The following is a 24,798-nucleotide window of genomic DNA, read 5'->3' on the forward strand; positions in this document are numbered from 1 at the left end:
GAATCAGCATGAGAGACCAAAGCCATGCCAAATATTGCAATAGGGTGAGCATTGTCACCAATCCCTTTCTCCTTTCCAGTTGTCAGTTTTCACTGTCAAAAGTTGGGTAATTTTTACTCAGATAGTTTACATTGTAAATTTATTAGTATACATCGAACTTGGTTTTTGTCTTTGTATATAGGGTTATATGGAAAGGATTAAACCAATGGTGAGAGATGGAGTCTATTTCCTGTATGAAGCTCTCCATGGACCACCAAAGAAAATCTTGGTAGAAGGTGCAAATGCAGCACTACTAGATATTGATTTTGGTAAGTGAGATACAACCTACGGGGAGCATAACTGAGCCCTAAATTGCTTAAGATATGCATAATTAATGTTAGCATTAAAGGATTTTAGAATAAGGCTTTTTTGCTTGTATATTCAGGAATGATGCAAGTTTGTCATCTTATCCTAACCCTTTTTTTAAAAAAGGAATGTTTTGTGTTTTGCAGTTCATTAGAAAAATGAAATCACTCTTTGGGTCAATGGGATTTTTGTTGCTTGGTTTATAGCAATTCCAGACTGTATTTCTTTGGAACTGAAAGATGATTAGATGAATTCTGTGAAAGAACCTATAATTCAACCTTTTAAAAACTATCAAGAGCTAATAGTATACATTGTTACTAAGCATACACATCCTAAGATCTATGGAAGTCTGTTTAATTAGTTAATTAGAGTTCCCTGGATGAGAGATTCTGAGTTTAAAAATTTAATGTTTATCATCTTCAAACTTTGCTGACCTTTCAAGCTAAAGATGATCTCTCAGTATAAGACTGATTGTTCTCAGCTGTTACTAACATTTCATTGACTTTTGACTCCAAGTAAGCCAATTAAGGTGTATTTCTATACAGTAGGTACATATTTTTGATACCATAATATGCCTGTCCAATCTGGAAAGAAAGCAGTGTCTAATTAGCATAGGGGATAGTTCAAGAATGAAGAGGATCTTGGGGTCAGGGTTGAAGGGGATAGGAAGTACACCATTGCTTACTCTTGTCATTTCTGGGGTTTATTCCCTGAAGAGAGATCAAAAGGTCATAGAATGTGGAATACCACAGAATTCTTAGTGTACTCTTGTCACTCCAGGCTGCTGGGGTATCCGTAGCAAGGGAGTAAAATAACTTTACTCCTGTTTTAAATTAACAGCAAAGTATAAAATACAAATCTACATAGTAGAATAACACCAGAGTTTTGGCATTAAATTAGGTGAGTACCTCCTGGACAGAACCAAGTAATTGCATGTACTCAAGGAGCATCTGTAGTATAGCACTGCAGCTAAAGCTTAACCACCTATGTTTTTATCTCTGCAGACAAAAAGAATCAGGAATAAAACATCGAGGCTTTGAAAGGGTAGTTCCTTAAGTCTGTCAAATACCTAGAATATACTCAAATGCAGAACTTTAAAAAATAACATCTATCATTTGTGTATATTTTACTGTTTGTTTCTGTTTTTAGGAACTTATCCTTTTGTGACCTCTTCAAACTGTACAGTTGGAGGTGTATGTACTGGCTTGGGTATGCCCCCTCAAAACGTTGGAGAAGTGTATGGAGTTGTGAAAGCTTATACAACTAGAGTTGGTATTGGTGCCTTTCCTACAGAACAAGACAATGTAAGCCTGTTTCTCAGTAAATCTGATTCAAAAGTTTGAAAATGAAAAATCATGCTTTTTTCTTAATGAATTATTGTCTTTTATGCATTTCACTTAATTTGCAAGATTAATCAGCGCAACTTTAAGGAAAATTACATATACCTTTATTGTTAGTGGCAATAGATTGGCAACAAAAGGGGAGATTAGTGGGCACTTAAAGGTAACTGTAATTGCAGGCAAGTGAAGGTGGGTTACGAAGGGGATTAAGATAGTAGAGGAGGGAGAATTTAAAAATAACAGGTATCTTTCACCAAGAGCTTATTAGGAGTCAAGGTTGAGGAAAGTGACCTCCAGACATTGTCTAATCATAGCCCACTCTTTACTTTGTGGTGACCTCAGGCCAGCCACTGTTTAATTGCTGTAAACTTAGAAGCTCTTTTTATCCTCACAACAACTCTGGGAGCTGGGTGCTGTTACCATCCCTATTCTACATATGGGGAAACTCAGGCCTGGAGAACTGAAGTAACTGCCTCAGGCCACACAGATAGACAAGGCTAAAATTCAAACCTGATAAAGCAGGATTTTAGTTGTAATTCCATCAGAATATGTGTGATAATGAAATGATGGCTTTAATCAGAAAGGTGTAAATTAAGGAATAGATAGATGATAGACGGGAAAATTAGGTTGTAGGGAGTGGCTGTAGCTTAGAACTTTGAGCATTGTTTTGAACCTTAATTTTCTTCGAAAGGACATTGTGGTAACAACTAGTAGATGGGAATTTGCCTTATGGTTTTCAGGAAAATCATCAAACTATAGTTCTTAGAACAAATGGGCCTAACTTATCTATTTTAGTAAATACTTATTAGCAGCTTAGTTTTTAATATGCAATATTTATAATTTTTATGTTAATCCAAATTTTTAGAAGTTATCTATATAATGTAAAAAAAAGGTTGGTCTTGAGGTACCATTACACGCCAGTCAGGATGGCTGCTATCCAAAAGTGTATAAGCAATAAATGCTGGAGAGGGTGTGGAGAAAAGGGAACCCTCTTGCACTGTTGGTGGGAATGCAAACTAGTACAGCCGCTATGGAAAACAGTGTGGAGATTTCTTAAAAAACTGGAAATAGAACTGCCATATGACCCAGCAATCCCACTTCTGGGCATACACACTGAGGAAACCAGATCTGAAAGAGACACGTGCACCCCAATGTTCATCGCAGCACTGTTTATAATAGCCAGGACATGGAAGCAACCTAGATGCCCATCAGCAGATGAATGGATAAGGAAGCTGTGGTACATATACACCATGGAATATTACTCAGCCATTAAAAAGAATTCATTTGAACCAGTCCTAATGAGATGGATGAAGCTGGAGCCCATTATACAGAGTGAAGTAAGCCAGAAAGATAAAGAACATTACAGCATACTAACACATATATATGGAATTTAGAAAGGTGATAACGATAACCCTGTGTGCGGGACGGAAAAAGAGACACAGAAATACAGAACAGACTTTTGAACTCTGTGGGAGAAGGTGAGGGTGGGATATTTCAAAAGAACAGCATGTATACTATCTATGGTGAAACAGATCACCAGCCCAGGTGGGATGCACGAGACAAGTGCTCCGGCCTGGTGCACTGGGAAGACCCAGAGGAATCGGGTGGAGAGGGAGGTGGGAGGGGGGATCGGGATTGGGAATACATGTAAATCCATGGCTGATTCATATCAATGTATGACAAAACCCACTGGGAAAAAAAAAAAAAAGGTTGGTCTTAAAATAGTGGTTAAAAAATAAAGGCAAAAGTGGATGTACTTCAAATAATGCCTCCTTCACATAAAATCTATCTCTGTGAAATTGTTCCTTCCAACTTATTTTTTCTGAAAGACGTTTATCTCTAAGAAACTTTATGCCTTGTTATATGATCTACTGGATTTAGAGTGTTGGTATTCTAATCCTAAAGTTTTATTTTCTGTTCTTTAGGAAATTGGAGAATTATTACAAACAAGGGGTAGAGAGTTTGGTGTAACGACAGGAAGGAAAAGAAGATGTGGCTGGTTGGACCTTGTTTTGCTCAAATATGCTCATATGATTAATGGATTTACCGCGTGAGTATTCTTAGAAACACTTATTTCATAAATGACAATTCATGACCACAGGTTAAATTTTGTGGAGTGCAAACTTGAGGTAGTGCACTAATACAAAAATTTCACTCTTTAGACTCCAAATGAAATTGCAGTTCAGAAGTGGACCAAAATACAGGGGAGGGGTGCATAAGGAGAGAGACCCTAGTTTTTCTCCCTAGACATCCAAGGTTGGGAGAGAAAATCGTGATACTCTTACATGCATATAAGTTTAGAGGGAAGTAAGACAGGCAGGTAGAAAGGTGAGTAGGTAGACAGATGGAGCAACATAGAGTATGTTTGTCAGAGGGGAGGCAATGTAACTGATTTAGTGGATAGGCTTGATTGACATCCGACTTCTGGATTCAAATATCAGATCCATACATTATGCTGTGTGACTGTGGGTAAGTTAATCTTTCTGTGCCTTTTTCAACATCTTTAAAATCTAAATAATAGTACTATCTACATCACAGGGGTATTTTGAAATCTAGATGAGAGTATATAGCATGCTGCCTGGCACACTAAAAATGCCCAGTAAAAGTTGCTATTAATACTGATGCTTACACATAATAAATGTGAAAATGTATTCATGTTTGTGTTATTCAGGCTTAACTTTTAGCAAATATTAGAGTAAAGGATAAAAAAATAATCTGTAGGCAAGAATCTCAGACCTAGTGTTTTATCTCATTTCTATAGATTTTCCTAGAAAACTGTTTTCCAGTCAATTTATTGGGAGAATTTGATGTGTTATGAAGAGATCCTCCCTCTCCTTTGACAATTTCTGACCAGAAGGGTAGTGTTAAAGGAGAGTGAAGAAATGAGGATTGATCGCATACGTGTATATATCGTACATGTATCTTGTCATTCACGTGGAACAGTCAGTTTTGCTGTGTCAGCCACAGAATGCATCCTTTGCTCCAGGCAGCCCTCTCTGGATATGTATTAGTTGATCCTGAGAAACTAAGCGAGAGGATGTGGGTCTATCAATCAGTGAAGATCTGTTGCAGTTATTAGAAAAGTGACTCACTAGTAGATCAGTTAAGTCATTGTTTTTAATAGAGGAAAATATATCCATGTATTGCCCTGTAGTGTTTTATGTGTGGTGTGCTTTAAAATATAATTCTAACCAGTTTTCAGAATTGCTTTGGAACTTTTAGCTTTGTATGAATTCTCCTTTACTTCTTCATCAAGTTGTTAACATCTCCTTTTCTTCCAAAATTAGGTTGGCACTTACCAAATTGGATATTTTGGACATGTTTACAGAAATCAAAGTTGGAGTTGCATACAAGTTAGATGGTGAAATTATACCTCATTTTCCAGGTATTCTTTTTTAGGCTGTGTCTAAAGAGTATTATTAGGTGTATGTATCAGAGCAATTCATAAAACTCTTCTGTATAATTTATGACATATAGCCACAGACTTGAAATGCCCTTTGGGAATAGTGCAAGTATACTCACAGCATTTGTTTCATAGTTGCTGTGGATTTGGGTGCTGTGTCATGACAAGCTTATGTTCACACTTGAAACGGGAAAGAAGAGACAGGGTACCACTGGGCCCAGTTACGCTGCTCCCGAATCTTATCTTCCCTACTCTTCGCTACTCTGAAAGTAACCTCTCTGTAGGCATTCCTTGAGAAATGTGAGATAGGACAAAAGAGCCTACTAGAGCTAATGGGTTTCTTCAGGCATATCTTTAGTTATATGAGTTCTTCAGTTACTCAGGAAGTTCCAAAAATGTTTCCATTTTCCAGAAATAGAAACTGTTAAATTGTTTAGTCATCCTGGAAGACTAAGAATATGTCAAATGAAGGAATATTGACTAGCTAAGTGGAACTTGGTAGACTGGTAGGTTTTTGACCAGTCCTTGGGAATTGAGAACTGCGAGTTCTTAGAAGCATGTTTAAAGTCATTATTTGTTAGCTGACATCTGGGCCATCTCCAGTTTGGTTTCTTCTGACTATTCTTTTCCTTGATTGTGAATCACTGTGTCTGTGTCTCATGACTTTTGGTTGAATATTGTGCATAATATGTTGTAGAGACTTGGATTCTGTTACCTTACTCTGAAGAGCATTGGTTCTTGTTTTAGGGGACAGTTGAATTACTGTCTTATCATCCTGAACCTCGTATAGCTTGGTTTTTTAATACTTTGTTCGTATAGTATATGGAGAGTGCAAGGTGTTTCCCAAATCTCTCTAACCTAGTGTGAGACAGTCTCCAAATTATCTCTGTGGGTCTTGGCAGAACTTAGTTTTAGGCTTTGTTGAAGGGTGAATGGGGGTTGGTGGGGAGCGGGCAGGGTGAGGGAGAGTCTGTAGTAGATTTGAAGCTAAAGTTTGGTTTTTACTTTTAGTGAACAATCTTTCTGTTGTCTCAGCTGGATGCCAGGAGAGTTAACAAGGTATAAAGAGATCTTTCCAACGTGGCAGTGCTGGAGCTCCATTGTACCCTGTCCCTTCCCTTTCACCAGCACTGCTTGACCTCTAGAATCTTTGTCCCACTCAGCTATGTGACAGCTGCTATCTGATAAGCCTCTCATGGGACCATGCGTGTATGGTTGAGCTTTAGCCATGGTACCTTCATACCCATTTCTGGGGGAGGAATACCCTCTCTATAGCTCTCTCCTCTCAGATGCTTGCCCTTGATGATTCTAGCTGCTTCAGCTTTCCTGAAATCTGATATCTATGTTCTCAGGTCAGTGGGACCCCCATTCCCTACTGACTCCAGTGTCCTGACTTTCCTTGATCAAGAAATTGTCCCTGGCAGAAAGTTAAGTAGTTTCAGGAATTGCTTGAGTTTTCTTCCTCTCAGAGACCACAGTTTGTATTACCTATTGACCACTGCCTGGAAAGAGTTGTCATGTATTTCGTCCAGTTTTACAGTTATTTATGCTAGAAAACGGAGAAGGCAATGGCAACCCACTCCAGTACTCTTGCCTGGAAAATCCCATGGACGGAGGAGCCTGGTGGGCTGCAGTCCATGGGGTCACTACAAGTTGGACACGACTGAGTGACTTCACTTTCACTTTTCACTTTCATGCATTGGAGAAGGCAATGGCAACCCACTCCAGTGTTCTTGCCTGGAGAATCCCAGGGACGGGGGAGCCTGGTGGGCTGCCATCTATGGGGTCGCACAGAGTTGGACACGACTGAAGCGACTTAGCAGCAGCAGCATGCTAGAAAAGTTCATCTAGAACCATATGCTCCATCATGACTGAAAGGAGAAGCCTCCCTGAGTCTCTTGATTCTCTGTGGTCTGTCACAAGCAGTGCGACTTAGTGTGGTTCATCACTTTCTCTAAGTGTCCACAAACATTCCTAGCATGATACATTTTCATTGTGTCATGGATCATAGGAGAGAACTCTCGTATCCATATATTCTCTTATTAAACGTTTTATTCCACCACTTGCAGAATCCTTTCATCCTGTACCTCTAGGATCCAGTTCTGTACATACTCCTTTTGCTCCTACTGGTACATATTGACTCAGTCCTACAGATCCTTCAGAATATATTTCCTCTCCTCCTTTAGCAGACCCTGTGACTCCTTGGCCAACTTATGTTTGCATGTCAGGAGAGGAGGCCCTGAGAGGCTTCTGCATCATCCTCAAGCCAAGGGAAGCCTCAGCCATTCTGCAGGCCATCAGCGAATCTATAGAAAGATTCAGCCAGATGTCTCAAAAGTCTCAGGGTTCCAGTTTTTTCTCAAACAGGATCTGGCCTTGTAGCAGATTTGCTGGATTTGAGTGTTCAGCTTTCTCTGGAGCTCTGCCATCTGTATGATTGAGTCCTAAGCCTGATCCTCAGCTCTTTCTGCTCTCTGCTGTAGGCGATGAGATTCTCTCTAGGTGTTTTCATTACCCTTTCATTGTCTTTGTCCAGTTCATGAACGGTGTCCATCTAGAGCCGTTCAATCCCAGTTTCCCTTCTGCTCATTGCCAGTGCTTTACTTCCCACCACGGCATCCCAGTTCACCTCCCGTGGACAGTTGTAAACTAGAACATGCCAAAGACTGTACTCTCTCTACCACTAGCAGTCGTCCTCATTGCCAGCCAGCTGGCCAGTGACCCAGCTTCAAGATCCCATTCTAGAGCCTTCTTCCTCAGACCACTCCTGGCACCAGTTGTCTTACTTTTGGTTCCCTGGGAAACAGACTGTGATACAGAGATGTACGTGTAGGTAGTTTGTTTGCAAGCGCTCTGAGCAAGAATGTCTGTAACGGAGGGGGAGAGAAGAAGTAGGATTAAGCAGAAGTTGAACTGCCAAGAAGTTCCATGAAAAACCCTCAGTTGGTCCCATGGGGAACTCTGGGACTAGACTAGTCCTCCAGAGTAGTCCCAAGTTAAGGTAAATAGGCAGGTCCTTCGTATCCCCATTTTGATTAGTCGGTATGGGCTGCTCCTGGGAGACAGCTGAGGAGATTCTGAACTGTGCGTTCTCAGCAGGCAGTACTCCCGTAGCTGGGGAATTAGCGTGTGAGTCCTGAAGAGGGAAGTCTGGACAGTGTACCATAGCATCCACCATACTACCTCCAGTCAAAGACACTATTCTTGTTTTAGTACATTTTCGGCTTCTATTAGGGAATATGGAGAAACTGGTTAGGTGAGATAATGAAGAAATTTTCCTGCTAAGTCTTTGTATACAGTCACAAAAACAATAGAGGATTTCCCACATGAGAGCACGTATGCAAGCCTTCTTTCTGTGACATTGCTGCCATTATACAGATCCATAGCCCCCAGTCCATAGTATGGAAGTCTAAAAAGCTCTGAAAACTGAAAGCTGTTAAGTTTAGCACCAAAACTCATTTGACAGGAAAACCTGACTTGAACTGATGTTAGAATTAATAATACTACCCACTTAGAGTGAATAATCCTATTCCTGCAAAAATATGTTTGATTATGAAATACTAGATGGTGTACTTTTCTACCTCCCTAAATTCTGAAAAATTATAAATTTCAAAACATTACCTGGCTCCAGTGTAAGAGATTGTGAACCTATGATGTATTAAAAACTCATTTGACAATAGACAGTGTACACCATGGGCAAATATATTTATTCTTTAACTTTCAGCAAACCAAGAAGTCTTAAATAAAGTTGAAGTTCAGTATAAGACTCTCCCAGGATGGAACACAGACATATCAAATGCAAGGACTTTTAAGGAACTACCTATTAATGCACAAAACTATGTTCGATTTATTGAAGATGAACTTCAAATTCCAGGTAAATATACTTTATGAACAACTATTTTTTCTACTTTTGATTTCAGCTATCTTTGAAATAGGATAAAAAACAGTTATTTCTCTGTAGAGTGCTTATGAGTTGCACAGATGCCCAGGAAAAGATAAAATATCTTTCTCTAATCCTTCACATGCCTCAAGACAATATATTACCTCTCACCCTTTTTGACCCTGTTTTTAATTCTGTTAGTCTTTTTTTTTTTTCTTTTTGCCCTATGACATTCATTCTTATTCCTTTCTCCCTCTTAATAATAAATCCTTGTGTCTTTACCACCATCAAAACTGGTTTGTGATTTTTTTTCCACTTGAGGTTAAGCTACCCTTGAGAGTTGGTGAAGTTTCTTGACTAGATATTAGGAAATAATAGATGCAGAAAATAGGAAATCCAACTTGAAAAAAATGAAAGAATAAAGAGTAAAACTTCTTTATTTAAAAAAAAAAGTAAGCTGGCCAAGGAGTGAGACATAACTAAATTATGGCTATGAACTAGTTTGTGAAATCTCTCTTTTAAAACATTGCTTTTTTTCCTTTGGTACTGTTGGAGATTTCAGAGACAAAAGGTAGAGTGGAAAATATCCTCTGTATAAAATCTATTATGCACTTAACCTGATTTTATATTGTTGATTATATTTGTGGTTCATCTCCAAACATGAATCTTGTTTTCCATATGGCTAGCTGTGTCTCCCAGCTTGATATTAAATCTTGTAAGCATGTTTGCTCATTGTACTTAGTCAACGTCTTTTGAAATATAAAAAGCAGTTAGTTTAACAATGACATCTGTAAAATGCCATAAAGGTTTGCCCATGTAGTGTCCATGAGGAGAGATTCCCCTAGACTGGTACAGTAGCCAGATTCTCAGGCTGTGCAAATTAAAACAGTATTCTCTTCCAGATATTTCTAGTTTTTGTGAGATATAGAAGTTACAGTGTCACTTCAGTGTCCTCTTACTGTCATCCATTTATTAAAGATGCCTATCTTTTCTAGTTAATTAGGAATTTGATTAAAGGTTTTTAGGTCGCTAATGGTTTGGGCCAGTATTTTACTAATCACTAGGAACTGAACAGTTGTAAATATTGTACAATTAAAACAGGAAAATTTTAAGGCATACTACCCTGTCCTGGATGTTGACTGCACATTCTGTTTAGAAATTGGCATAATCTGCTAATAGAGGGGAAAGATAGGAAAAGACATGGGGGGAATGTCACAATGGTGACACTGAGAAAAGTGGGGGATCTGTTAATCCCAAAGATTGAACATTATACATGGATTAATACTATTCTTATACTTTTTCTCCCTCCCAGTTAAATGGATTGGTGTAGGTAAATCCAGAGAATCTATGATTCAGCTCTTTTAAGGTTTTCCAGTGATGCAAGAAACACTCCTGGAGAGGCGGGGAAAGGACTTTCTTAAATATGTCATTTATGATCTACAAATTCCAAGAATAAAGACATTGAAGTGAGTTTTAAGCCGTACAGTTGTTTCCAGTCTTTTGAGATGGATGGCTGGTGTGGAGATACTTTGGCATTTTCCAGTGTCAGCTTTCTTAGCTGGCATAATTGCCGAATCATTTGTTGCTCCTGCTGCTCATGGTGCCATGTTTTCTTTTAATGTTTAGTAATAATATAATCAATGTTGTTTGAAATCTAAAATAGAATTACTTTCAGTGTAGTTTTTCTTCATTGTTGTTGTTGTGTGTTCATAGGTTTTACCTCTGTTGAATGGTAAGAACAATTAATGCAGTTTTGCACAAATATTTTTACATTCTGATCATTCATTTCTGTCACTGTAACCTTTGTTGTTCGAGAGAAAATGATAAGAGAGGAGTCCTGTAAATTTTTGTAATGCTATAAATTCTGTTTAAATTGTGAACTGTTTATTTTCTGCTGAGACCATTGCAAATTTGAGCTTTGGTGATGGGAGGGGATTATATTCATGAGTCCTCTAATTTGTACAGAACACAAAGCTTATTTCTCGTGTGTAAATTATTTAACATATTGAACATTTAGCTAAATGTTCAAAGAAAGAAAAAAGTGTTCCCTAAAATAACAATTGTATTGTTAGAAAACTTAGTCATTAAAAGATCTGTTGTGATATTTGGTGGATATTTTTCTTTAATTTCAGACATTAATTCTGAAATGTATAGCTTTCTTACCATTATTTCTAAAGTCAAATGGGTTGATATTTGAACATCGTGCCTGCCAGTATGCCTACAGAGTCATCTGTAAGTGTCCAAATGAAACCAACTTGTTGGTCATAATTTTGATCATACCTTTATTTCTTCTTTCTTGCAAAAAAAAAAAAGGTGTTATTTTGACTGTTTGGCTTACCATACTGCATTGTAGATCATCCTTCAATGAACTATTTTAAATGTTTAAATTAGGTGCCACTTAAATTTATTTTATTATACCATCAATAGCTGATTAAAAAAAACCCAACTATTTCTAGTATGTTTTGTGTATTGTGTTTTTGTTCTGATAAGAGAAATAATAGTAATACTACTAGTACGTATAAGACAGAGTTTTACCTTTGTAGTCTGTGGGGTACAGTGAGGAAAACTGGGCAACAGAATCTCTGAAAGGATCTAAGTGTCTTTTATCTTTACTAAGTGTATTTTTATTAATAGTTTTTAGAGTCCGTTATCTTGGCTATAAGCATCACATTATTAAAACGTGTTTTTAGTAATGGTCCAGAAGCAAATAAAGTGACCTGTTTGGGGACTTCCCTTGTGGTCCAGCGATTCTGCGTTTCTACGGCAGTGGGTGTGGGTTCAATGTCTGGTCAGGGAACTAAGATGCCACTTGCTGCGCAGTGCAGCCAAAAAGTTAAAAAAAAAAAAAAGTGAGCTGTTACTAATTAAATTGGTTGAGAGGATATGTTCTTCAGGTACAGTTAAGTTTTTAAAATTATAGGCAACTGTATTAAAATAATCTTTGTTGATCAAGTATATGTGCTAGGTATTAGGTATGTGATAAGTAGACAGTCTTCCTAAAGTTTATTGTAGTGGGGAGAGCATGCTAAACAAACATATGCTAGGATGGAAAAGTACCGGAGTGCAGTGCAGGAGAACCTAATCTAAATTTGGAAAAGGTCAGAGAAGGCCCTTAGTAGATACAGCATTTAAACGGACCAGAAAGATAAGTGGCTGGAGTACAAAGTAGTCAATGTGCAAAGACCCAGAGGCTCGAAATAATTTGGGAAGTTTGAGCAACTGAACAAAATAGCGAGGGACTGGTGAGGCCACTTAGGCTGGCAGGAAAAACCAGAGGAGGGTAAAGCCAAACAACCAAACCGTGTTTTCTATGAGGACTAACAAGATACTTCAGTGTGGAGAGGACCTGTCTAGTATGTATGTTTATATATATTAATACAGTTAAATGGGGATGCCTTTCCTTCACAAATGAGTATATGAATTTAATGCCATTCCAATCAGAATCACCATGGTGTTCCTTGTAACTGGAGAAAAGTTATTGAAGCTTAGGTGAAAAAATGAATATGTAAGAATGTCTAAGATATTTTTGAAAAAGGAATGTGTTGAGAGAGGAGGTTTTTTACTCACCAGATATTAAAGTGGTATAAAGCTACTAAAATCAAAGTATGTGATACTGTCATGGGAAAGAACAGATATGTAAGGGAAGTGGACTAGACATTCCAGAAATAGATGCAACATATGTGGGAACATAATGTAAGCACTCCATTTCACTGGGAAAAGAATACATTATTTTTTTTTTTTTTAAAGAGTACATTAAAAAGAATGATAGCAAAACAATCTCAACATAGAATAGAAATTTATAATAGAATAAAAATTAAAGTTTTAAGTAATAAAAGTAATACCAGAAAATATATACTCTTAGGGCCTTCTAAAGAAAAACAGGAAACTTGGAAACCCTAAAGAAAATAATGTACAGATTTGACCAGAGTAAAATTTTAAAAACACTAAACAGCCTCTTGGGCTCGGATCTAGGTTGCGTTAACATGGTGAAACGCACCAAGAAGGTCGAAATCGTGAGCAAATACGGGACCCGTTATGGTGCCTCCCTCAGGAAAATGGTGAAGAAAATTGAAATCAGCCAGCACGCCAAGTATACCTGCTCCTTCTGTGGCAAAACCAAGATGAAGAGAAGAGCTGTGGGCATTTGGCACTGTGGTTCCTGCATGAAAACAGTAGCTGGTGGTGCCTGGACCTACAACACCACTTCTGCTGTCACAGTAAAGTCTGCCATCAGAAGACTGAAGGAATTGAAGGACCAGTAGAAGCACCACCATTTGATAATGTTACTAGCCTATAATAAATGGGTTAATTTATGTAACAAAAAAATAAAAATAAAAACACTAGACAAAATTTTTAAAAAACAACTGAGAAAAGTAAAAGTTTGGAAAAAGTCAACATATGTCCCTAAAACACAACAAACTGCAACAAATAGACCACTGACAACCAGTAGAAAGATAAGCAAAGCTTTCATTTGGGAGGATTCTTGTCTTAAGTTCTGTGAAATATTTCTTTGGAAAATACCTCCAGTGTTTATCATTTTGTCTCTGGCATGCTTATTAGTTAGATGATGGACCTGATTTATTACTTCACAACTTAAGACTAAGGCAATGGAGATGTATGTATATTAATACATGTGTGTGTATATATACATATATATATGTATGTATATAACTGTTCTTGGGGGTAGTTTATTAACTGGTAGACTACTTTGGGGTGATGAGTAGGGGACCAACTACTATGCTTGGGGAGTCCCTAGAGAATAGAATGAAGATTCTTTTCTTTGGGAGCATTTCTTTAGAGAACCTCTATCGTTTTGCCTAGGGAGCTGGTGACTGGTTGTCAGGCTTTCTTGTCAGTATAGGGATGTTAATTCTTCTGTATGGAGACTTTAAGTTAATCCTCTCACTGTAGCCCTCTGCCATACTGGGTTCTGCATCCAAAGCACCTTCAGGGTCTCTGATGCCAGGAATCTTCCTCCTTGGCAATATCTTTAGGTTCTTCTCTCTCTCTCTTTTTTTTTTCCTAACAGTGTTGCAGTTATTGAACAGATGCAATTATCTCCTTAACTGGTCCCACATGTAACCACTGGACTAAATGTGAGATGGTTTGGCGACATTAGCAACAAGACTGGTAGTGGGGCCTTAAGAACAGGTTACAAACTCTTAAGGCTGATCTTGATTCCCTGCCCTAGACTGACCAACTGAGTAGAAGAGAATTTGCAATGTGTAAATATTTTTAGGATTGTAGCCATCAGGATACACACTTAAAAGTAGTTCTGCTAACCATTATTTTAGTCTAAAGGAGCCACTTAAGAATGCCAAATGTTTTGTTCAAAATGCCATGGTTACTTTAGTTTAAAAGCCTTTCTTTCAAAGCCACCTCCCTTCACAACAGTAGTGCTCTGGCAGTGAATTGAGTGGTCTAGGATTCGATGAAACTGTGCCTAATTTCCGGGCCCAATCTGGAAAATAAAAGAAATTAATGATTTATTTTAAAACTACTCAGTTTTAACACACTATCTTTTCAGGAACAATTGTGTGCAATAACAAAGTGATTTATAAGGTTTAAAACAAAGGAATATATTTAAAAGATGTGGGGGGAAAAGGGCTTAATCAAAAGGTTGTTTTTGTGGTTCAATCTCTGATTGAGGTGTGTGATTAGATTATTCCAAAATGTAAATAAAATGAAATAAATTGCATAAGTTTGTATTCTTACATTCTAATTCTAGATACCTGCTTCACCCTTTAAGCCCTAATAGGTCATTTTGTATCATGTTTGTATCAAAATGTAGTTACCATCCCTAAATTCAGACCCACTGAAGTGCCCTCATCTTTTATATTCCCTTGTCTACAATCACCAGCATTTCTGCTTACCTAAAGGTATGGGTTCAAGGAGTTTGGGTTGGATACTGCAATCATTGCATCTACACCTAATGGACCAAAGACTAAACTGTTTCAATGATAGTGTAACAAAACTTTATCAGGTATAGTGCTATTCCCTGTTAGGTGTTTTACTTAGGGTTAACCCTAAAATTCACAGATCCTCAGAGGCCAACTGATACTATCACTACCTCAAAGAGATCAATGAACTTTCCTGAGTTTACAGGACTTGGGAGAGGAGGAGCCCACATTTGACCCAGAATTAGCAGGCCCCAAAGTCCCTAATCTTTTCATTGTTCTCTCCACCTTCCATAGCACTTCAACAGCATTTAAAGAAATAAACAGTTTTAATATTAAGAATGAATAACATTTCATTTACTCAGGAAATATAGTTGGAAGATTGTAAAAATCAGATTTAACTAAATGTGATGCTGTCTGTAGTTGGTAACCATATGACTTCTCAAAGCTTACTATTGGATTAAATAATAACTCTGACCTTAAGGATTACATTGTATACCAGGGAAATATATTAATGATGTTTAGAAGTGTTAGGAATCCTACTTGATAGCCTTAGTGATCTTTGTTATGAGAATTATGGAGCTGAATTAGATACATTTAACCAGGTAAATTCGACAGTAAATGTTTTAAGAACACAGCAATATTTTGGGAGGATTTCTCCTGCTATTCCACTTAGTGCATATATATGCCTTCTGACAGTGGGTGCTATCAAGTCTGAAATATCCTATACAAATTTGGGGGTGGGGAATACTATGGAAAGAACTGTGAAATGATTTTTTAGATTTCTATATCATTTGACAAAAGTTGAATTATTGTTCATGTGAATTTGTGTGTGATGACTGCTTTGAAATTCATTGCTGAAAAATGAAGTGAAAAATTAGTTGAGAACCACAGAGAAAATGTAACCAACTTGCTGAAGAATCCCATGTATTCCAAATGACTTAATAATTTAGTATTATTTAATATTATCACTTTGGGCAATTAAATTTTAAAGGATAACCTTGATTATATATGATTATTACTTTATGCCCTAGTTTTAGAAATTAATCCCAGTGAAAGATGTCATTCCAGTGTATTAGGTTTTTTTAAAAACAAACTTTTATTGTGGCACATGTTTGTCCTTGATTATTAGTAATAGCTAACAGTTTTGGAGGTTTCTTAATGTTATGTACAGGCACGATGCTACATTATTTATATGGGTATCTCAGTTCTGTTAGGTAGATACTATTTTTATCCTTTTTGCATGTGAGAAAACTGAAGGTCAGAATCTAAGGGTCACACTGCTATGAAAAGAATATATTTTATTTTGGAAGAATGAGGTTTTTTAATTATTTGGCACCAAGGTGCATAAAACAAGTGCAACTTTCATCTGAGGGGCCATCTCACCCTCCCAGGCTATAGATTCCCTGAGAACAGAATCTTCTCTTCTACTGTGTCTTGCACATAGTCAATGCTTAATAAATATTTCCCAAATAAATGAACCCCTGTGTTCTGAGAAAGAACTTTTACTGAGGAGGAATTTCTTAGCTAATAACCATAATCTGTCATGGTCTGTATATAATCTGTTCTTCAACTGTTCCCAAATAAGAGGTAAGAACTGAACATGAAATGCAAATTGCTAATCTAGACATGAACTTGGCCCTTAAACTCTGATGACAAAGACTAGTCAAATGGATAAGATTTAAAAACAGTCTTACACCTTGATAAACACTGTAATAGTACTTTCTCTTATTCTGTGAAAGGCCTTCCCCCAAACACTCCTTCAAGGAGTCAGTTTCTTGAATTAAACAAAAGCTCAATTCAATCAGTGCTCAGCTTCGTAATAATTCTCTGTTAGGTCTCTTGCAAACCAGCCCTTTGCCTGCCTGATAGTTGTTTATAAAATAATTGCCACCTAAGTATCTCTAAAATCCATGTAAGATGGTTCAGTTCAGTTCAGTCGCTCAGTTGTGTTCGACTCTGCAACCCCATGGACTGCAGCACACCAGGCCTCCCTGTCCATCTCCAACTCCCAGAGTTTACCCAAACTCATGTCCATTGAGTTGGTGATGCCATCCAACCATCTCATCCTCTGTCGTCCCCTTCTCCTCCTGCCTTCAATCTTTCCCAGCATCAGGGTCTTTACAAATGAGTCAGCTCTTTGGCCAAAGTATTGGAGTTTGAGCTTCAACATCAGTCCCTCCAATGAACACTCAGGACTGATCTCCTTTAGGATGGACTGGTTGAATTTCCTTGCAGTCTAAGGGACTCTCAAGAGTCTTCTCCAACACCACAGCTCAAAAGCATCAATTCTTCGGTGCTCACCTTTCTTTATAGTCCAACTCTCACATCTATTTGTGACTACTAGAAAAACCATAGCCTTGACTAGATGGACTTTTGTTGGCAAAGTAATGTCTCTGCTTTTTAATGTGCTGTCTAGGTTGGTCATAACTTTCCTTCCAAGGAGTAAGCGTCTTAATTTCATGGCTGCAGTCGCCATCTGCAGTGATTTTGGAGCCCCCCAAAATAAAGCCTGCCACTGTTTCCACTGTTTCCCCATCTATTTGCCATGAAGTGATGGAACTGGATGCCATAATCTTAGTTTTCTGAATATTGAGCTTTAAGCCAACTTTTTCACTCTCTTCTTTCACTTTCATCAAGAGGCTCTTTACTTCTTCACTTTCTGCCATTAAGGGTGGTGTCATCTGCATATGGAGAAGGCAACGGCACCCCACTCCAGTACTCTTGCCTGGAAAATCCCATGGATGGAGGAGTCTGGTAGGCTGCTGTCCATGGGGTCGCTAAGGGTCGGACACGACTGAGCGACTTCACTTTCAGTTTTCACCTTCCACTTTCATGCGTTGGAGAAGGAAATGGCAACCCACTCCAGTGTTCTTGCCTGGAGAATCCCAGGGACAGGGGAGCCTGGTGGGCTGCCGTCTATGGGGTCGCACAGAGTCGGACACAACTGAAGCAACTTAGTAACAGCAGCATCTGCATATGTGAGGTAATTGATATTTCTCCCAACAATCTTGATTTCAGCTTGTGCTTCATCTAGCCCAACATTTCTCATGACGCATATAAGTTAAATAAGCACAGTGAAAATATACAGCCTTGACATACTCCTTTTCCTATTTGGAACCAGTCTGTTGTTTTATGTCCAGTTCTAACTGTTGCTTCCTGATCTGCATACAGATTTCTTAAGAAGCAGGTCAGGTGGTCTGGTATTCCCATCTCTTTCAGAATTTCCCACCATTTATTGTGATGCACACAGTCAAAGGCTTTGGCATAGTCAATAAAGCAGAAATAGGTGTTTTTCTGGAACTCGTTTGCTTTTTCGATGATCCAGCGGATGTTGGCAATTTGATTTCTGGTTCCTCTGCCTTTAAGGTGGTGCTAGTGATAAAGAACCTACCTGCCAATGCAGGAGACACGGGTTCAATCTTTGGGTCGGGAAGATTCTCTGAAGGAGAGCATGGCAACCTACTCCAGTATTCTTGCTGAAGTATCCTGTGGACAGAGGAGCCTGGCAGGCTACGGTCCGTGGTGTCGCATAGAGTCGGACACGACTGAAGTGACTTAGCACGCAGAGACGCATGCACTGTGTGCTGCTACTAGGCAGACTGGGGACCTGGGACCCTTTGCTGCAGTGCTATAATGCTTACACCTAGAAAAACTTCTCCAGTAACAAAATATTAATACAGAGAAATGAGAAAAAACTAAAAATAACTGCATGCAGGCAGTTGGGGGAAATCATAGACAACAAGATACAAAAAGAGCAAAAATCCCAACTGCCACTTTTGAGGAGCTGGAAGCAAAAAGAGTGTCTCGGGAGCTTTGGCTCTACACATGCCCCCCTACACACACCACCACCAAAGAGGTGGGCAAAACACCTAAGCCCAATACCTGAGCACACCTCTACTCACATCCCATAAAAGGAACTAGCTTTACCATCTGCTGAAGAAGGGAACCTGTTACTTGTTCTTGCTCCCTCCTACAGCTAGCTCAGGAACCCCAATAAAAGTCTTGCCTGAATTTCTTGTCTGGCCTCTAGTCAATTTCTATTGCTTGGGGAAGGCCTAGCACCCTGGTCGATTTCACTGCCTCCCATCATCAGCTGCCTGAAGCACTGGTTCCCAACTTGGCTATACAAAGGAATTATCTGGGGAGTTTTACAAATTACTCATGCCCGGGACCTTCTTCCTCCCACCAGGAGATTCTGACTTAATTGATATTGGGTATATCCTTGGCATCTGGATTTTTAAAAGTGATGTAGCTGAAGTTAAAAATCTTCAGCCTAACCCCTGCAATCGTCTCCGGATCCTTCTTATTCCATCTTGGCTCCACTCTACTCCCCATCCTGTCCCTTTTTCTTCTCCATAGTTGGAGTAATCTTTTCAAAATGCAAGTGTAACTGTGTCACCTCCACCCCCTTAAAACATGGGGGCTTCCCAGGTGGCCCTAGTGGTAAAGAAACTGCCTGCCAATGCAGGAGACATAAGAGACGCAGGTTTGATTCCTGGGTCAGGAAAATCCCCTGGAGAAGGAAATGGCAACCCATTCCAGTATTCTTTCTGAAGAATCCCACGGACAACGGAGCATGGTGGGCTAAAGTCCACAAGGAGGCAAAGAGTTTGACACAACTGAAGTGACTGTGCATGAACCCCTTAAAGCTTTTCAAAACTTTCCCAGTAATCTCAAGCTAGAGGCCCCAAACCTGAAAATGGCTCTTAAAGCCCTCCTCCTTCTTCTTCTTTTTAAAAATATTTATTTGGCTCCATTGGGTCTTAGTTGCAGCAAGTGAGATCTTCGGTCTTCCTTGTATCATGTGGGATTTTTAGTGGAGTCATGCAAACTCTTACTTGCATCATGTGGGATTTAGTTCCTTGACCAGGGACTGAACCCAGGCCCCCTGCATGGGAGTGCAGAGTTTTAGTCACTGAACCACTAAGGAGGTCCCCAAGCCCTCCCTGACCTTGTCTTCTCTTTAGCCACATCCTTCTTGACTTCTGGGCTCCAGCACACTCATTTATCTTTTAGTTCTTCAGCCATGCCATGCTCTTCCCACAGTGCCTTTGTACACACTGCGCCTAGTGAAGCTCTTCTCCCATTCCTTGCCTCGCTAACTTTTAGCTCATCTTTCAGCTGTCAACTCATCATTTTTCTGACCTGTTATATGCTCTTACAATACCACATAAACTCTGCTTCATAAGACTTACGGCCAGTGAAATTTTATGCTTATTTCTATGCTGGTTCCCCCATTGAGGCTCCTTGAATGTAGAAACTTTGGGTCTATTTCTGCTTCACATGGTGTTGCTAAAACCTTGCACACTGGCCTATAGTTATACTCTCAAATTAGTTACTGAAGGAATATGTAGGAACGAATGAAAATATGCTTGACATCAGATCTATCACCAAGCTCAACTGATGTCAGCTCCAAAATATCTCCAGGACCCATTTGTTCTTCTTTGTCTTCCCTGCTGGTCCAAGCCACCATTATCTCTGGTCTCAACTCCTAAACAATGTCCTCACTGGTCTGCAGACCCTCCCTCTTGTTCCTCTCCAGTGTCCTAACAGCAGGCAGACTGATCTTTTAAAAATCCAAACAATTTGCTACTCCTCTGTTCAAAATTATTCCAAGTCTTTCCCTTGTTCTCAGAATAGAATCCAAGCATCTTACCACTCTCACCCTCACTGACGACCCACCGAACTACACTGGCCTCATTTCTGTTCCTCAAACATGCAAGCCGTTTCCAACTTTCAGGCTTTAGCACTTACTGATGTTTATATGATTCATTGTTATTTTCCAGGGCTCAGTTAAAGTTATATACAGATATTCCCTGACTGCAGTGTTAAAAGTAATCTCCTTTGGCTACATTCATCACTGTTTACTTCCCTAACAGCAGGACTACAGTCTAAAGTTCATTTTAAATGGACTTGTTTATGTTCCGTATGTACTTTCCAGGTGATGCCAGTGGTAAAAACAAACAAACAAAAATGCCACCTGCCAAGTGGCAGGCAATGGGTTCAGTCCCTAGGAGGGGACGATCCCCTGGAGGAGGGCACGGCAACCCACTCCAGTATTCTTGCCTGGAGAATCCCATGGACAGAGGAGCCTGGCCAGCTATGGTCTATTGGGTAGCAAAGAGTCAGACATGACTGAAGTGACTTAGCTCAAGCTCCGTATCCCCCATTAGAATGTCAGCTCCATGAAAGCAGGTGTCTTGTTTATCCTGGTCACTGTACTCCCAGCAGATAGGTTGTACTGGGTGTTCAACCAGTAACTGAATCATCTTACAGCTGCCAGCTTCCAAGATGGATCCCAGTGATTCTTGGCCTCTGGTGGTATCCATGCCCTTGGGTCCAACTCCCCTCCCACACTGCTTCAGGGCTGACTGTAATATGACCTTCAAGTTTAAGCCGTAAAAGACAGTGCAGTTCCCATCTTCATCTCAGATTACTCATTCTAGGGGAAGATAACTGTCACACCATCAGGATGCTCAGCATGGAAATAATCAAGACCCCAATCCCCCAGTAGCCTATGACAACCACGTGAGCCGTCATGCTTGACAACTATATGAGTGAACCACCTTGAGGGTGGATCCTCCAGCCCCTGTTGAGCCTTCAGATGATGAAGCTTTCACTGTCACAGACTGCTACCTTGAGAGAGACTCTCAGCAAGAACTGCCCACCTGAGCAGTTCTCAAACCCTAACCCACTGAAACGATGAGAGGTATTAATAAAAATCATCATTATTGATGTTTTAGGTTCCGAGGTTTTGGAATGGTTTGTTACTTCACAATAGAAAACTAACATACACTCAATGAGTAATCAACGGAGCCCTGAATATTTAAACATAAATTATCTCTTGAATCGGTCAGGCTTCAAACCTCACTAAGCAGGGAATGATCCTAGGCCACACTTTCAAGTACCATATTTTCCATATTTCTATCAGAGGCTTTAACAATCTTGCAGTACAAGTGGGAGGCTGTGCAATTAGCTTTAATTGCTCTCCTGTGAATTCTTTATTCGGTACTGTCTTTTCTCTCTCCTGAGGCTCTGCCATATGAGTCTTCCCATTTCCCATGAAACTTCCTCAGTTCAATTTAAGAGCAAGTTTTGGGAGTGTGACATCTCTGCACATGACCTAGACTGATGACTTAGCAGCTGCTTGCCTGAACAGGTTTTTAAGTCTCTAAGCCTCTGTTTCCTGCTCTGCTAAACAGAATTAGTAAAAATACCTACTTTATGGGGACAATCCGACTCATTGCAATGGTGAGTGTGACACACATATGAATAAATCACTTAGCACACCTTGGGCACATGACAAATATTTTAGATTTTAGCAATTATCCTAAAATGCGGACTTTGAATCTCTATTTTACAGACAGAAAGGTTCAGAAAAGTCGAGTGTCCTGCCCGACACCGCACAGCTGGGATGTGCCAGGCCTGTAGCACTCTAAGGCCTGAATTCTGCTCCCTGCCTCGCATTGCCCCATCCATGGTTCTGCCACCGCCTCCCAGCTGCTCTTCTCACCTGCTGGCTGTGTCTTCTCCTGCCTGTGCTAAGCAGTCCGACAGACTGATGCTAAGCTAACCATCCGACAGAGGATGTTAAGCTAACATCCTCTGAAGCTGATTGGGTTGCCCCCTTGGCTCTGATCCTATAACTGCTCTGATTATGCAAATTCAACTTTCCAGGCTCCTGTAGCTCCTCTTCAGTTCCAGGTATTCTCGCCCACTCTGCCAATCTGTATTTTACTTCCCACTTCTGTTTTACCTTGCTCAATCATGCCTGGCCCTCTTGGGGTTCCTCCCTGCTCCCCTTCCCCACCCCTCATAAATCTCCCCCTTCTTTTCATCCACTGCCTCTGGTATGTCCCCCTGTTTCTTTTTCTACCTGCAAATCTTATCCATCGAGATGAAGCTTAGTTCCCCACTGGTGCATTCTGCTTTCCTGGCTGTTCTAGGCCCCAGTGATCTCATTTTTCTACTGCTGCTCCTCTACTTGGTACTTTTCCCAGCGGGCTCAGTAGTAAAGAATCTGCCTGCCAATGCAGAAGACTCAGGTTTGATCCCTGGGTCAGGAAGATCCCCTGGAGAAGGAAATAGCAACCCACCCGTCTTCTTGCTGGGAAAATTCCGTGGACAGAGAGGCCAGATGGGCTACAGTCCATGGGGTTGCAAAGAGTCAGATATGACTTAGCGACTCAACAGTAGCAGCAGCAACCTCTGATAGGTTCATTATTGCCTCATCTTCCCAGTTAGATTGTGAGCTTCCTGAGGCTGAGATCATAGTCTGGACTTTCTTTTACCTCCTCCCATGGCACTTAGCCTGGGTGTTTTCTTTGCTAAACATTCACCTGATTATATAGGTTTGGAAAGAATTAGGAATTGTCTTTTAAAATAAGCAAGAGAGAAACTTCTTGTGCCTGTCTAACAAGACTTCCTTATAGCAGAGAAGTGGTAAAGAAGTCTTTACCATCACTTTGGAAACTAGAGGTCACCTAGATTCCCTCATACAAAGGAAATAAATTTCACACTCAGTCAGCCTCCAAAAACTGCTTCTACAGGGATGGGAGCCCCACCGGTGCTTCCCAACCATCCCTTCTCTTTTCCAATTCCACCTCAGCCCCAGGTAGTGTCTTCTGCCCGAAGCCGACTTTCTTTAACATACCCCTCCTAAGGTCCCCTGATTCCTACCACCCCATACCTCCTCCTCCAATGACCTATCTCAGCCTTCACCTCCTCCCTATCCCCTCAGCTCCCTCTCTTCTCAGGCTCCAAACTTCTCTCACCTCCCAGAACCTGGATTAGCCTGCTTGCAACTTCTTATCCCAACTCGCCCTGTCACTCTCTGGCCCCAATCCCAGCTTCATCCATCACCACCCCTATGCCTGGCTCCACTCCCCGAGATCTGCCTGGTTCTGCTGGGTTCCCGCTCTTTTTTCCTGTCGCCTTGTGACTGAGTCCCAGCCCTGCTCTGGCATTCCCTCCGGGCTGCAGCTCTTTGTTCAGGGCAGAAAAAAAGAGGGGTAGATTCTTCCCATTCCCCATCCCATTCCTCTCACCATCCTTCTACTAGTTCTGTTATTTTTAATTTTAAGATTAAAAAAAAAGTGGCTCATTTTAAAGAAAACTGTTGAATAGATAGTAGTACAAGTGATACTCAGATGTGACAGAGGTAAAATAGCCTAAAGGTCCAGCACAGACCTTGGGCTAGGGCTGAATTCTGTGTCTGAAATGACTGGATCTGTGTTTTGCTTCTATTTTCTGTGCCTTGGGGCTATCTCTGCAACTTGGTCACTGTAAAGTGGGGGAAATAATAGCATTTACTGCAGAGAGCTGTTAGAAGGACCAAATATGTGCTCGCCACCGTGTAAGAGCCCCAGAAGTGTTGGGGTTCACTCGTTTAGAAAGTCTGTCAATGGAGCAATCGATGCTGTGACTAAAATCCAAAGTGTCAGTGATTACAGGAATACAGTCAAGTTCAAGGTCATTTCTATGTGTACTCCCCAGGGTCATATCTGTGGGGGACCTTGGCCCCTCAGCACTCACACACGGGCTGTAGCATGGAGAAATACTACAAAGGGAACTTAGAATTTTTGAAACATACCTGCAAATATTAAATAATTGTCATAAATCCATTTAAAATAGAATGAAGGGAGGAAGATCCTCTCAACAGTATGTTTAGGCACAATAACAAATTTGTTGAGTGACAAGGGGGCTCCGAGGAGTGGTCAGACTTGAGCCTGCTTTCTACCAAGGACATTTATGAATTTTCAGCCTTAAAGTCTCTTGTACGAGGAGCTAGGGAAGAAGGATGTGGTCCAGGGGCAGCTCTCTAAATTCTTCTTCCTGCATCAGACACAAGGGAATACCCCTCCCTGCCAATGTGACTGGTCCCAGACATGCTCCCTGAGACAGCAAGCCCACAGGAGATGCTCAAATGTG

General features: G+C 40.2%; 3 protein-coding genes across 3 annotated transcripts in view; 2 read left to right on the forward strand and 1 right to left on the reverse strand.

Annotated features, from left to right (window-relative positions):
- ADSS2 (adenylosuccinate synthase 2) overlaps window positions 1-11,426 on the forward strand; it is a 32,988-nt gene extending 21,562 nt beyond the window's left edge. The window contains exons 8-13 of the mRNA XM_061160220.1: window positions 182-308; window positions 1,495-1,649; window positions 3,611-3,735; window positions 4,973-5,070; window positions 8,813-8,962; window positions 10,281-11,426. Of these exons, the coding sequence (XP_061016203.1) occupies window positions 182-308; window positions 1,495-1,649; window positions 3,611-3,735; window positions 4,973-5,070; window positions 8,813-8,962; window positions 10,281-10,333 (708 nt within the window). The 3' untranslated portion in view covers window positions 10,334-11,426. The remainder of the gene's footprint in view (window positions 1-181; window positions 309-1,494; window positions 1,650-3,610; window positions 3,736-4,972; window positions 5,071-8,812; window positions 8,963-10,280) is intronic.
- A 1,510-nt stretch (window positions 11,427-12,936) lies between these two features.
- On the forward strand, window positions 12,937-13,274 carry LOC133069102 (large ribosomal subunit protein eL43-like). The gene has a single exon (XM_061160222.1). It carries the CDS (start codon window positions 12,952-12,954, stop codon window positions 13,228-13,230), a length of 279 nt encoding a protein of 92 aa, XP_061016205.1. The 5' UTR covers window positions 12,937-12,951; the 3' UTR covers window positions 13,231-13,274.
- Window positions 13,275-14,337: 1,063 nt separating this feature from the next.
- The window catches only part of SPMIP3 (sperm microtubule inner protein 3), a 38,536-nt gene continuing 28,075 nt past the window's right edge, over window positions 14,338-24,798 (reverse strand). The window contains exon 5 of the mRNA XM_061160221.1: window positions 14,338-14,429. Within this exon, the coding sequence (XP_061016204.1) occupies window positions 14,338-14,429 (92 nt within the window). The remainder of the gene's footprint in view (window positions 14,430-24,798) is intronic.

This window comes from Dama dama, chromosome 14 (assembly GCF_033118175.1).
Source record: "Dama dama isolate Ldn47 chromosome 14, ASM3311817v1, whole genome shotgun sequence".
In the NCBI taxonomy this organism is placed as follows: domain Eukaryota; kingdom Metazoa; phylum Chordata; class Mammalia; order Artiodactyla; family Cervidae; genus Dama; species Dama dama.